Below are 13484 nucleotides of genomic sequence, written 5' to 3'. Positions count from 1 at the left end.
CTCTTCCCAGGCCATCCCACAGAAAGACAGCCTACTGTTCAGGAGCAGCCAAAAAAAAAGGAAAATTATTAACTGCCAGCAATTATTAGGAACAACACAGAAAACAGCAAAAAGTTGTTTTCTGCATCGAGGGAAATTTCAACTGACAGCACGCCCACAATGGAAGAGATGCATCTCAGGCCAGAAAAACACCTTCCCAATCAATTCCACCAAGCTGGAGATAGGACCAGAAGGACCTTTGGTCAGGTCCCACAGGTGACTGTTCATGTGCTTCTTGAGGAAATTGCTCCTAGCTTCCTAAGAGGAAGCTGGCAGTGTCCATGGGTGGCTGGTGGATGGGACTGTAATGCTTAGTGTTTGTATGCTCAATACCCAAACTTCCCTGTTGTGGTAGGTCCTGAAGGTCTAACAGACTGGTTTTACATTTTTCAATGAATACCAATTAACACATCATGATGGAAACATGACAAAGCCCCATAAATCTTCATAAAATCAGTTCTTAAATGAGAATACTTGGTCAAAATGGCATCGCACGTGTGGATTTTTAGACAATATTTAGGAAACTGTAAAAGTACTCTCTAAATACTTTGCCTTACAGTAACAGATAAAAATTATGTTACTTAATTTGATCACGGAATAGCATGACTACATTAAGAATAAATAAATACAGGAGATAATTTTAGAAATTCACAGTAGAGATTATTTTAAAAAACAAACCCAGGGTATTAACCTATTAGGTCAGAAGGTCTGAATTTGTTTGAGGCTACAGCATAAATTCTACAAGGGATGTAGGTACCTGTAAATGGGAACTCTGTATAAGTACAGATTCAAAGCAAGACAAATGCAGATTGAGTTCAGACCTTTTTTTTTTTTTTTTCTACTGGAATTTATTATATAAATTAATTAATCATAAAAAATAAATGTTAAGATAGTCTATGAAGGACATTCAAATATATCTGATTATCTCACCTTAATTTCAGCAGGGTAGGAAATAGGTCTGTTGGCTTGTAGGCAGTCAAGATGAGTCTCCTGTGCCTTTATCTACGGAAATCTGTGTCCCATATCACGGATGCTATTGAATTATCTGTATAGCTTATGTTGCCAGGCAGGCATAAGTTTACTCTAACAGGTACTCCTAAATCCTTATCCTTAAGTACTACTCAAAACTATAGTGCTCCTCCCTAGCATATATATATTCCTTTATTCCTGTCAAATCCAGCAAGATCTTCTGCAAAATCTATATTCTAATTCCTGTTAGTGACACAGAGAGAGCTGATAAATTCTCAACTCTGTACTGCAGCAATTTGGACTGTAATCCATTTAATTTATCTTCAGAGGCAACTGCTTAGAAATTCTATTAAAATTGCTGCATTGAAATGAGCCTCATTAAAACATGATATTCCACTTTGAATGTTGTGGGGTGAGGAGTTTCCCTAAATACTGTCCTTTTTATTATTAAGCAGAATGCATGATTGAAGTCCAGAGTGAAAACTGATAATACTGTGTGCTTATTACAGTACACTGTGGTACTGGAAAGTAACATCTGTAAATGGATGTAAAGAATAATCCTGATTATGAGATACGTATTCTTGATAGTATGAAAAATTAGATTTTTTTTTCATTATTCTGAATTTCCTTCCTGAATAAAAATTGCAGCTGGGAGTTTTGCCATTTATTTTGAGGAGACCAGCATCTCTATGGAAATACAACTTGCATTAGAATAAAAATAAGCCATGGCCAAAACTGGATTCTGGGCAAATGTGAGTTGGAGGCTTTGCAAATTTCATCTGGAACAAAGGTTTAAGCAATGGTTGTCTGTTCTGGTGAAAAAAAAACAAGCCTATTCTCCACAGAAAACTACTGTATTAGCCAGCAGTTTCAGTGCCACATCTTTCCTGAGCAATGGTTTAATTGCCAAAGGCTTGTACTCAGCTACTTATACTAATATGAATACCACATCCGTATCAGGACATATAAACAGGTATTATGTTGAGTGGTAAACCAGCTACACTGGCTGCATTTTTTTCAGAAATGAGACAATGTTGTTTTTCCCTTATAGAGCTTTCTGAAATGCTGAGCTGCTTGGTATTCAGGTATACACAGTTTTAGATAACAGATTTTGTCAGAGCCCATTGGTCTCTTGCACACTGAATTCTAAGTCCAGCTGATTGTTCTCTTAGGAGATAAAGGGATAACCTGCTATTGAACCTAAAACACGATGCTTTTTTAGGTCTTAAATTCAGAACATGATACTCAGAGCATTTGTTCTCTGTCAGCTAATGACCAGACAACAGAGTGGACTTGAAATGGATTTGAGTCTGCTCACAATGGTTGGAGCAGCAGACATATAACCAGAAAGTCCTCACATGAGTTGCTGCTCAAGGATGTACCAGAATAGACAAGAGGATGCCTCCTCACTTCTCACTGGCAAGTTCCCCCAAAGCTGGGTCTCCTTTGGTAACAAATCTAGGCTTGGCTAGACACTTGTTGGCACCAAGAAAATTGGTACAACTCTGAGCAAGAAAATATTACACGTAAGGATTCCAGTTTCCATTTTCTCTCTGATAATTACCTTTTCCTCTTTTCAATAAGAAAGGTTTTTGGAACCTCTTATTGTTTCAATCACCTATAGAAGACATACTTGTACTTTTTTCAGCCATAAATACAATCTTTGCTGAAAACTGCACTAGGGAATGTGAGGTGATTGTGGAAAAGCTATATCCAGAGCATATTTCCTCACTTCTATATTCTCCATGACCGAATTACAAGGCTTATGGGACTCACGGGTCTTTCCTTCGAGGAGTTTGTTCTATGGCCAGAAATAGCGATGCTGAGCAAAACCCATTCCTGTTACATCAAGAAAAGTCAGTGTATAATTTTTGTATAACCAAAGGGTACTAGATCCCATGGAGAAATTTATGCCTTGTGTGAGACTCTCAAAATTTCAAGGCAAGGTTCCTCTGCATTATGACAAATTAGAGTGGATTTAAGTTCCTGGAATCAGGCAGACAATGTTGGAGGTGGTGCCTGGCTTCTCCAGTACACGGTGCCAACACATTTGGTGGGCATCTCTGCCTGAAAGCAGGTCATCTCTGCAATGCAAAGAACACCTTGTTTCCTGTTGCCTTTGATCTGATGCTGCAGTGACTGCCAGCAAAACTCAGTGATGATTACAAAGTTCATCTACTCTCTTACCAACCAAATTCCTGCTTCTGCAGGATGTTGTCCAGGTCTGCAGTGACATCTCACAGTTTATAATTAACAAAGAGTAACTGAGCATAAGGGGCTAAAACAGGTACAATGTAAAAAATACTACTCATGTGCCCTGTAACTAGGCAATGGCTAGGGAATACACATTACGCGACAGTAGACTTTCATGTGGAACTTCTGGTCATTTCCCTAGCTCTTATACTGAGCTGCTTCTATGCTACATACTCTTCCATCTGCAATTGTAGGCCATTTGAAGAGAGACATGAAATTTTCTTCTACAAATATTATCAAATGAAATTAGGAGACAACGCACGATGCATTCTGGTGACTTAATATTTCTTTTTACTAGCCTTTGTTCCACCTTCTCATGAGAGAAATCTATGATTAAATAGATGGATTAGTAATCTGCTTATTTTTTTGAAAGCAAATGCCTAAATTGATTCAAGATGACAAGAAAATGCACCTTGCTTCATTTAGGGATATGTGGGTGAAATGTAATGGTCTGTGATCTACAGAAAGTCTCAGAAGATTATCCAATGGTTGATGTTATTCTTAAGTTCTGTCACTGTAAATGAAAATATTGTTTGTCTGTATTGTCTACATATTGGCTCGTTTCAGCCACTAAAGTAAGGAAGCTTGGATAAATCTTTAATAACTTATCTTTCTGCTCCGTGATGCATTAAAGCTCCTGCTCTAGCATTAGTTCAGTAACATCAAAATGGTCTCATACATTCGTTTTATTTTTGTATCATTTGGGGAGGGGATATACAGTGCAGAAGCAATGAGTCACCTCTAAACCTATAGATTATGAGTATGCACAGGCGAGATGGTATAGAAAACAATGAGTGGGACACGATCAAAGATGAGCTGGCAGGAATCCCCAGTGAGTAAGCCTAGCACAGCTAAGAGCGGCTCATTTTGAGACTGTTTAAAGACTAGGAAAGCACTGCACCATTTGGGAAGGGTGCCAGGTGTTATGAAACAAGAAACTCCTCACTCCTTTGGAGCACGATCTTGGGTATCTGCTCAAATAGGCTGTTGTATTAGGTAAAAATGCTGCATGAAATAGGAAAATTGAGCAGAAGTTGCCATGGGTTAAAGCCAGAGTGTAATTATTGCCTGTGTGCATTTACCACTCAGTAAATGTGAAATAGGGTGCCCCCTTTCCAGCAGAGGAGTAAGCTACATTGACTTTACCCTGGGATAACAGTGCATGGCGGCAGGTATGATGGAGAAACAGACAAATGGCAAATTACACACCTCATTCATTCTCACACCTGTATGCAAAGCCCCTGCCTTTTGTTACCATTAACTTCACCCCTACAGCATTCATTTTGTCCCAGCTCCAGCCAGGAGTGAGTGAAAGCTGCTACCACAGCCCTGGAACAAACGAAGCATGGGTTTTATGGTTTCTGCCGTGATTGTGAATGTCCACATCAAATAATCAGCTATTTTTTGTCTTCTGTGCAAGAAGACAGGCTGAATGAAAGCAAACATTTTGCAAATTAATTACTCCACACAGAAGCCAGCATGCATTCCTCACAAAGGCCACTTCAGTGGGGAAGCACGGGCGAACCAGCAGCCTTGGCTGAACACCTGACTCACCAGCCTTTCCTGCTCTCCCATTTCTTCTGTTTTCTAGAACTGCATGAGCACTGTATAGTTTTGCAATGTACATATCTCACATAAAAAAGACCAGTGGGCACAATTCTTGCTCTACAAATGCCTACTCCTGGGTGCAACTTTCATGGGGTCTGTCCTAGTACTCAGCCAAAGTATGAACAGGCACGGTCTGATTAGCAAAACCTTCAGATGACAGCAGCAGAACATTGCTAACAGCGGCACAGTATTCATGCAGAGATGTATTTATGCAGCATTTGAGCTTATTTCACCAAAAAAGGAAGTTTAATTAGGAACATGCAGGAAATCAGCGACCAGTTAAAAGAAGTCCTCTCGCACCCTGACCACATCCAGCCTTGGGGGTGCCCTCCAGTGGCCAGAACACAAATTCGGGGCTTAGGGGGTCTGTTTCTATCTGTTGTAGGTCTTTTCTCCCCTGTTCTGTGAAAAGATGTGCTGCTTGCTTTTAGATAAGCTGCTTCATTCTGCAGTTTCTTGTCTGCCCCATCTGCAAAATGAGGATAATAAGAATCACATAGCTGAGGGAGGCATACTGCCGCTCATGGAAGTTTTTGCTGTGGTTGGGATCTTCAGCCTATGCTTGCTAAAGAAGCCAAAAAGATTTATTACTGAAGTAATTACAGTGTTGATACACTTGTGATGAATTCCCTGCAGGCACAAAATACATTAAAGGCCAAATTCACTTCCCATTTGTAATTGTAAAAATTCCCTGCAACTCCCATGATGCAAAGTTACTCCAAAAGAGCAGGTGGAGGAATCCAGTTCCACAGCTACTACACTGAGACATATATGTGCAATAATTGAAAACAAAGGGGTATTATTCATGTCACAAGCAACTTTGAATACCACCAGCCACTTTTCATGACAGTGCAGAGGAAAAGGTGCCATATGGGGAGGCTGTGATACTACTTTGTTGGTGCCAGAAGCCTGAGAATAACAAGCTCTAAGTATGGACTAATTAAGCCAAGGATGGGTTTCCTCTGGCAAGGTGATTGTCCTGGAGCTTCTTGTGAAAGCTGATGTCACCTGCCTCTGGAAGATCCCAAGATGCAGAGCAGGGATGGATATTTACCTTCCCACGGAAGGGAAGACAGTCCTCCAAGTGCTCTGAACTTTCACGTACAAAGAGGGTGAAATCAGGCAATTGGCTGGTCCAAGAGAAATGCAGTATGGATAGAAATTGGTGATAAAAACAATGACAGAAAGATAGACAGGCACAAAACAGGCACCGAGCCTACATTTCTCAAAATATGAAGTGTGCACAATGGCACCAGGCACACAAAACACATGGTATGGTTACTGCCTGCCTGAGTGATGCGTGTAGATAGAGTTGTCTTTAAAAGTGCTGGTACTGCAGGCTCAATGCATACTGATGATTCAATCTCTGAAATAATTTGAAATGGCAGTCACGCTTCTGAAGGCGCACAAAGTCCTTATCTTCCTTTTAAAGTAAAGAAGCCACTGCACCGACAAGAAAATATAAAGGGAATGCTGGAAGGCTGCTCGGCAATGCATATCAATGAAAGGCTCCTCTTGGCTAACTATCCTATACAGAAACATATTCCCAGGTGTTCCACCAAAGATCCTTGAAAGGCTTTGGTGATGGTTGGTAGGGAAGAAAATAAGCTTACCTACGAAGCAGAGCAAAGTTTTTGCTGCCTTGAGCTTGCAGTGCTGGTTGTGTCTTTGCAAGGGATGTTGGCTACAAGAAAACTTTGGGAAGACAAATCTTTGCCAGAGGTACAGCAGCCAGACCGAGGGAAGAAAGCAGTCTACTGTACGCCCACTGTCTCACTTCAGGCTATAACTACATCCTGGCTTTTCATACGACTCTAAACACCAGCTGGCAAAATTAGTCAATATTAGTCTGAAAGGAAATGTTGTCAATTGATTTGGAAAGAGAAGCTCTCAAACAAAGCCGGTCTGTTTCATTAAAAGGAAACAAGCAGCAAAGGAAACTCTTACCTGCTTTTAGACAACATCTGGTCTCTATCATACACCAGCAGGGCAATTTAGATGTTGCCGTTGATGATAACAGAAAGAAGAATCTGAACTAAGGAAGGAAAAGTCCAACTAGGTCAACAAAGTCCCTGGTGGGCGGTGGTACGGTATCAGGGAGCTGGTACACAGAGCGGACATGGATGTGCTTGAAAGGATTCAATTTTGCAGCACAGGGGAAGATTGCTCTGCCTCTATTTCTATATAAGGTAGGCAATAAACTGTATTTGAACTGGTAGAGACAGAATATGACCCACATTTCAAAGCTGGAACCTAGTGGGTTATTATTATTTATGATTCACAAAGCTTGTGCAGTGCACCAAAAGAAAGGAAGCCATGCTCACTGCCCAGAGGAGCCTCCAATACAGACCTTGAGAGAAACAGTCTGGTGGGCACAGGGCTAACTCCAAGGGCTTTTATTTATTATAATTATGGCATAATTAAAATCTGGCTGCTTCTTTCACTCAGCAAACTGAGATCCATTCTCCTACCTCTACAGCAGTTTTTATGCTGGGAGAATGCAACAGCTGTATTCCCCATGAACAGGAATCACAGCCTTCGGGTACTCCTCATTTTTCACTTTACTTGGTGATTTTAGTTCCTGTCCCCCTCCTTGGGCATTTCTGCATTTTCCCTTTCTTCTGCACAGATATATTGCTACCATTTTTCTTTTCCTATCTTTTTCCCCCCTCAGTTTTTCAGTGTTATTATTTTTCTCCTTCTTCATGAACTTTCCATGGAGTCTCACATTCACATTTTACCTCTTCCTGTCCTCTCATTCCCCTTTTGGCTTCGTTCTTCCCCTCCTTTGCCTCTTGCTTGTCGCCACCTGCCTCCCTCCGCTCCCGAGCCAACCCTTCTCTCTCACCAACCCCATTCTCTCCACCAACTACCACATCCCCCAGTGGGTCCCCCAAGCCAGTGCCTTCCTCTTTGCCCTTCCTTTAGGAGCTCAGATCCCTATGCACCCTTCAGATGAACTCCTCTTCTTCACCTGCACCCTCTGAGTTCCTCCGATCTCCGCTCTCCCCCATCCATCTCACCAGCTCTGCCTAGCTCTAGGACACAGCCTACAGCCTTCTTTCTCCCCATGACCGCAGCTCCTCCAGCCAGGCCTCCCACTTGCTCCCCCGGAGCCTCAGGGCTCTCTGGGGGGACCCCTGATCGCACCCAGCCCCTTTCCAAGTCTGAACGTCTCCAGAGCTCCCCGCGGTCCTGGAGGGGCTCCCGATGCCCATTGTGGCAGCAGAGCCCCCACACAGCCCCACAGCAGAGCCTGGCACGGGAGGCGAGGGCAGGTTCTCGGGGGCCCCCCCCGTCCCTCCCGCGGGGCTGGCCTCCCCCCGACGTCCCCCTCCCGTCCCACCGGGGTGCCACCGGGCAGCAGCTCGCCCACCGGCTGCGGGGCCGCTGCCGGCTCCCCGCTCCCCGACGGGACGGGAGGGGAGCCAAGCGCGGGGAGCACCCGGGGCACCCCCCTTCCAGCCGCCGCGTTACCTTCCACTTTGGTGAGGGTGAGCACGGGGCTGTTGCAGGCGCTGAGCGGGGCCACCCTGGCCGAGTGCTTCTTCATGGCGAGCCCGTCGCCGGCGGCAGCTCCCCGCCGCCCCGCGCCTACATCCTGGCGCCGCCGGAGCCCTCCTGGGCGGCGCTCCCGGCACGGCCCCGCGGCCGCCCGCCGGCTCCCGGCCCGCCGCCCTCTGCCGCAGCACCGGGCGGCGGGGCTGGGGCTGGGGCTCGCCCGTTGCCGCTCGGGGCTGCCGCAAGCCCCACGTCACCGGCGCGGCCCCCCCGGAGCCCCCCGGGGCCGCCCCCGGGTCGGGGCGGGAGCGCGGCGGAGCCCCCGGGCGCAGTGCGGAGCCTCCCCGGGCGGCTGCGGAACGGGCTCCCGGCCCCCTGCGGACCCCGCTCGGCCTCCCCCCGGCGCGGGGCGAGCCCTCCGAGCCCCTGCTCGCTACCTGCCCCCGGTGCGCCCCCCCTGCTCCCCGTCACGGCCGAGCCCCGCCGGCGCTCCGTGCCGGTTCGCAGCCGGGCGGCCGCTCATCGCTCCTGCGGCCTCGGGGAGCCCCGAGCCGGGCTCGGCGCCCGACAGCACGCACCGCCGGCTTATCAATAACGCTCCGATACTCGCAGAAACGTACCCTCTGCCTTCCTCTGGAGGCATTACACGAAATACCTCCGCGCTTACACGTTCAATAAAATGGGAGATTTCACAACGGGATGTTGCTCGGATGTAGCAACTTGCTGTGCTAGTGTCTTCTTTTTCAGAAACAATTTTAAGACCCCAATCGTGCCGTACCAAATTATGGCAGCTTTTCCCTTCTTGATAAGCTTTTTCTGTTATTAACTAACAGATCAATTAATACAGTGGATCCAGCAGAGGACACATTCTAATGAACGAGTATGAAACACAAAATAAATAATAAAAATAAAAAATATACAGCTATAAGCCAGGAATGAAACATTAAAAAATAAGTAAAATTATATAGCTATAAGCCTGAAATGAGATTTTGCAAGATGCCGAGCACCTTTTGGCTCCTACTGAATTCTACTGTGGCTACAAAACCACTCAGCACATTCACCAGTTTCAACCATGAGATTTATTAGCAGACCAAGATACAAATACTCCACAGTTCTTAAGGTTTAGTCAAATTAACAGGAGTGCACTTTGCAAACAAGCCTAGGCGGCCAGAAGTACTCCCCAAACACTCCAAAGTATTTGTTAATAATATAAATAGCCACTATTGAAAAGCAGCTCCAACAGACCAGTCAGCAAATGGTGGGAAAATGCCATCTTCCTTCTGCAGCCTGGACAGCTATTTGTATTTAAGAGGCTGGCTTTCCTGGGGGTCAAATCCAGCCTGTTAGCTTGCAAAGGTCCCATCTGGTGACCTGCAGGCTGATGAAGCCAAGGGGCTGCGTTGTGTTTCCTACCAGCCCTTGGGATGAGCTGTGTCAAAAAATCAGTAGGTTTCTTTCACAGGATTTTTTAGGAAACTTTATTGGCATGCTCAGCATGACGACCACAAAAGCCCAGCTCAGACAAATGGAAAAAAAAAAAAAAAAAGGCTTTCATGATTATTCCCAGGCTATCCTAGTAGGATTATCTGACCCATTGATTTTCCTGTGATGTTACAGATCACAGGCATGTTGGGAACCATGGGTTCATCTTGTTTCACTGGACTGTTTCATCTAGGAGTCCAAACAGTTTCTGATCTTTGAAAGAAGCTACATGAAGAGAAGCAGATCTCACTGTGGCTGGTTCTGTCCATGAAATATTTCTCAATGTTAGTGCCTTGTATATGAGGATTTGAAAGTGCAGTATAAAATATTAATTTTACATTGCTTTTGAGAGGAAACTTCAGATTCACAGGTGAGTAAAACGCAGCCACTGAGTTTAAGGAACTTCCCCAGCCTGAGCTAACCAAGTGATACCAACGAGGAACAGAACCCAGATGAGCTGTGCCTCCTTCCACCCTCAGCTTAGCTCCCACAATGATTTGAACCCATGCTATAGGCAGGAACCACTGAATCAGCATTTCACATCCAAATTTCAGGCAAATGGTTGTGCCAGGCAGAGGAAAATCAGACTTCTCTACCGTCTGTAACTTGTCATCACCAGGACATTTATAGGAATTAAAGGCTATTTATTTTAAAGCCTTCTTTGTTGCTGGGCACTTACACTCTTCCCTTTCTGCAAGGTTTATGCTCTCATTTTTTATAGGCAAGACACGGTAAGCACATTATTTTACTTGGAGGACAGCACTGTTCACATAAAGAATCATGATGAAAAGGAGGTGAGTTATTATTATTTTTTTTTCGATACCATATTATTCTAACTCAACCACACATGTATTTACTATTCCAGGATTTGCAGGGCTGTTAACAGGTTTCAAGCTTGCAATGTTTTATTTATGGCTAGAACTCCAGATGTCAAAGACTTTCCTGGCAACAACCATCTTCTGTGGCTGGCTGGAGCTCTGCTAGCTTAGGTGATGGTGGCGGCCAAGCGTGCTGCTTTGAGAGGCTGGTGCACCTCTGCCAGCTGGTGCTGCGAGAGCCAGGAGGCACCTCAGCCTTCCACACTCCTGTCCTCCTCCTCCCTCTGATGACACCTTGCACAACCACAGTGCTCAGGGCTCTTCTCCCTGATGCTCAGTTTAATCTCCCCAGGGAAGCTTTCAAAGGAACCGAGGATGAGTATCCAACACTGGTTCCTAATCAGGAATAGGACATTCGCCTGCTTGCTGACTTTTGGACATCATTTAGAAAACATGTGCCAAGTGCAGCTAATTAGGGCTAATGCAGTTTGATATAGCTCTACTTGACCTTCGATCCCACTGAATTTTAACTCCACCAGTTTCTGATTTCTCTTGCTGCCCTTGCAGGCACAAATACTTAGAGATCCATGCTAAGCCCCTGTCTTGCTCTGTGCATAAAAATCAGCCACATACCACAATAACAAAAAGTTGTGTTTATTTAATGAAGAATAGTACGTCTGAGGACTGTATTCCAAGGGCTCTAAAACTAAGAGCTGGGTTTGGCAGCGTGCTTGTTACTTTCTGTAACTTGTATCGCAGTGCAACCTCCCCACATCCCTAAGCCTTAACACATTTGCTGCTGGATTACATTTAATTGAATTCATAGTAAACACCTTACAGTATAAGCAAAGCAAAACCAATGCACTCAGGGTAACATTTCAAGTCAAATTTATGGCATCTTTCCTTAAAACTCCCCTCCAGCATTCAAGAGGCAACAGGGGAGAAGGTAGATGTTTGGCTTCCAGACAGCTAACACATTTGGAGAGGAAACTCAAAGCTTGAAAACTGGAGAGAACAGACTTTCAATTCCAATCAAGAGCAGGGATGAATAAGGCATGTGGAAAAAGCAGAGTCAGACTAGAAATCCAGGATGGGATACTTAGAATTTGCTCAGCCTGCTTTCTGCGTGGTAAAGTCAGATGGAGCTGCTTTTGATACATACCACCAGTTATCTGAAAGTTCAGATTGAGAAATTATGTTTGGTTGTTTTCTTTAACAGAAAAACATGCCGATTACACTGCTTTTAAGCTCACATAACATCACCACTTCTGTGAAAGACTTCTTATTGATGTAGAAAGGTATATTTGAGACAAAACTAAATTCTCACAGTTATGTCTATTATAACCCTTGACTTTTATCCTATTAGCTAATTTGATTAACCAACATGAAAAACCTGTACAGTTGGTATTTTTCCAGTTCAGATATTTTCCTATTTAGTGTACTCATTAACAGGACATTTATTAATTTACATGCTTGCCTTGCCACTGAGGGCAAACACTGTTGAGCCTAGCAACCCTAAAGGAAATGGAGTATGGACTTGTACATGTGTAGCCAATTTTGTAACAGGCTACATCTCATGCCAAAAGGAATTAATCTGCCAGGAGCCAAATACAGGCACGAATATAAGCTAGACACCTACTCTGCCCACAAGCTGTCCAGGAACAGATCCTCCTTTCCTCTTGTTTATTTGAAGTTATTTGTTGAATATTCTCCACAAACAATTATTAGTCTGTTTCTGAGGAGCTTGTGCTATTTGAATGCAGTGTTAGTTTTGTCTGGCTACCGTCTAACAACTTTCTAAACCATTTTCATTTCCTGACTAAAAAAAACATGTTAAACACGCCTTTCCAACTCAAATAATAGCTATTTTGGAAGTGACATTTGCTGTCCTGCTATCATTTTGAAATAAGCATCTACAACATGCTGTCTGGTGACTAGCCACCAGTATGCCGTTTGCACATTGTCTATATTCACAACCATCATCCACTCAAAGCAAATTCCAATTTCTGTCAAAATCACATACACGTCTTTCTCTGTAATATGTGTCTGGCTGCAAGGATGATGTCTTTCCAACCTTCCCTATTCCAAAACAGGTCAGTTACTTTAGGTATGATATCATCAATTCACAGAATGAGACAGTAGAGGAAGGAAGGCCTGACTGGCTAGAGGTGTGCACCAGACCACATTGAACAAAGACTGATATACCCAAATACTTTTTCTTCAAAGCCAAATCTGAGGTCTTCTTACAAGCTGCAGATTATACATATGACCATACATACAACAGTTCCTAGACATGGATTTGGAGTCCTAGTGAGACTATCTTCCTCATTTTTTATTTTATTCTTCACCCTTTTGTTTATAACTGCTGTAAGCACTACAGGAGGAGACAGTGCTGATTAATTTCATTTCCAAATCTCATAAAATATTAACTGTTTCCAATACTTTCTGAGAGACTGTCCTGGTTTTGTGCATAAAAAACAGCTGCATTTCAAATAATCCTGGTGGGTTCCACAAAATGTAATAAAAAAGCTAGTTTAAGTCTCAGAGTTTCAACACTGGGCTGTATAACTTAGTTATAGTTTTTAGACTTTTGCATTAGGATTTTGTCAAGAAACATTTATGTCTTAACTTTGTTGTGAAAGGGAAATACTTTGAGAATTTTTATTTTACTTTGAATTTTAAAGAAAAATTAATGCAGTGCCATCGGGCAGGTAGGGGACTGCAGTTTCATGAATGTAGTCTTACATTTACAAGGGGATCAGAAAAAAGGATGTTTGCCAAGCTGCTTCAAACTGCTGGTAGCCAAGGGGATCC

General features: G+C 43.8%; 1 protein-coding gene across 3 annotated transcripts in view; it reads right to left on the bottom strand.

Moving 5' to 3' along the window:
- SLC35F3 (solute carrier family 35 member F3) overlaps nucleotides 1-13484 on the bottom strand; it is a 159310-nt gene that overhangs the window by 44368 nt on the left and 101458 nt on the right. The window contains exon 1 of one of the 3 annotated variants that reach the window (XM_084514103.1): nucleotides 8347-8556. The exons of the other annotated variants lie outside the window; for them this stretch is intronic. Coding sequence (XP_084370229.1) covers nucleotides 8347-8422 — 76 coding nt within the window. The 5' untranslated portion in view covers nucleotides 8423-8556. Of the gene's footprint in view, nucleotides 1-8346; nucleotides 8557-13484 lie in introns of those variants that run through there. 3 annotated transcript variants of the gene reach the window in all.

This window comes from Aythya ferina, assembly GCF_964211825.1.
Source record: "Aythya ferina genome assembly, chromosome: 3".
In the NCBI taxonomy this organism is placed as follows: domain Eukaryota; kingdom Metazoa; phylum Chordata; class Aves; order Anseriformes; family Anatidae; genus Aythya; species Aythya ferina.
The sequence above is the reverse complement of the archived record's forward strand: the minus strand, read 5'-3'. Positions and strand labels throughout refer to the sequence as shown.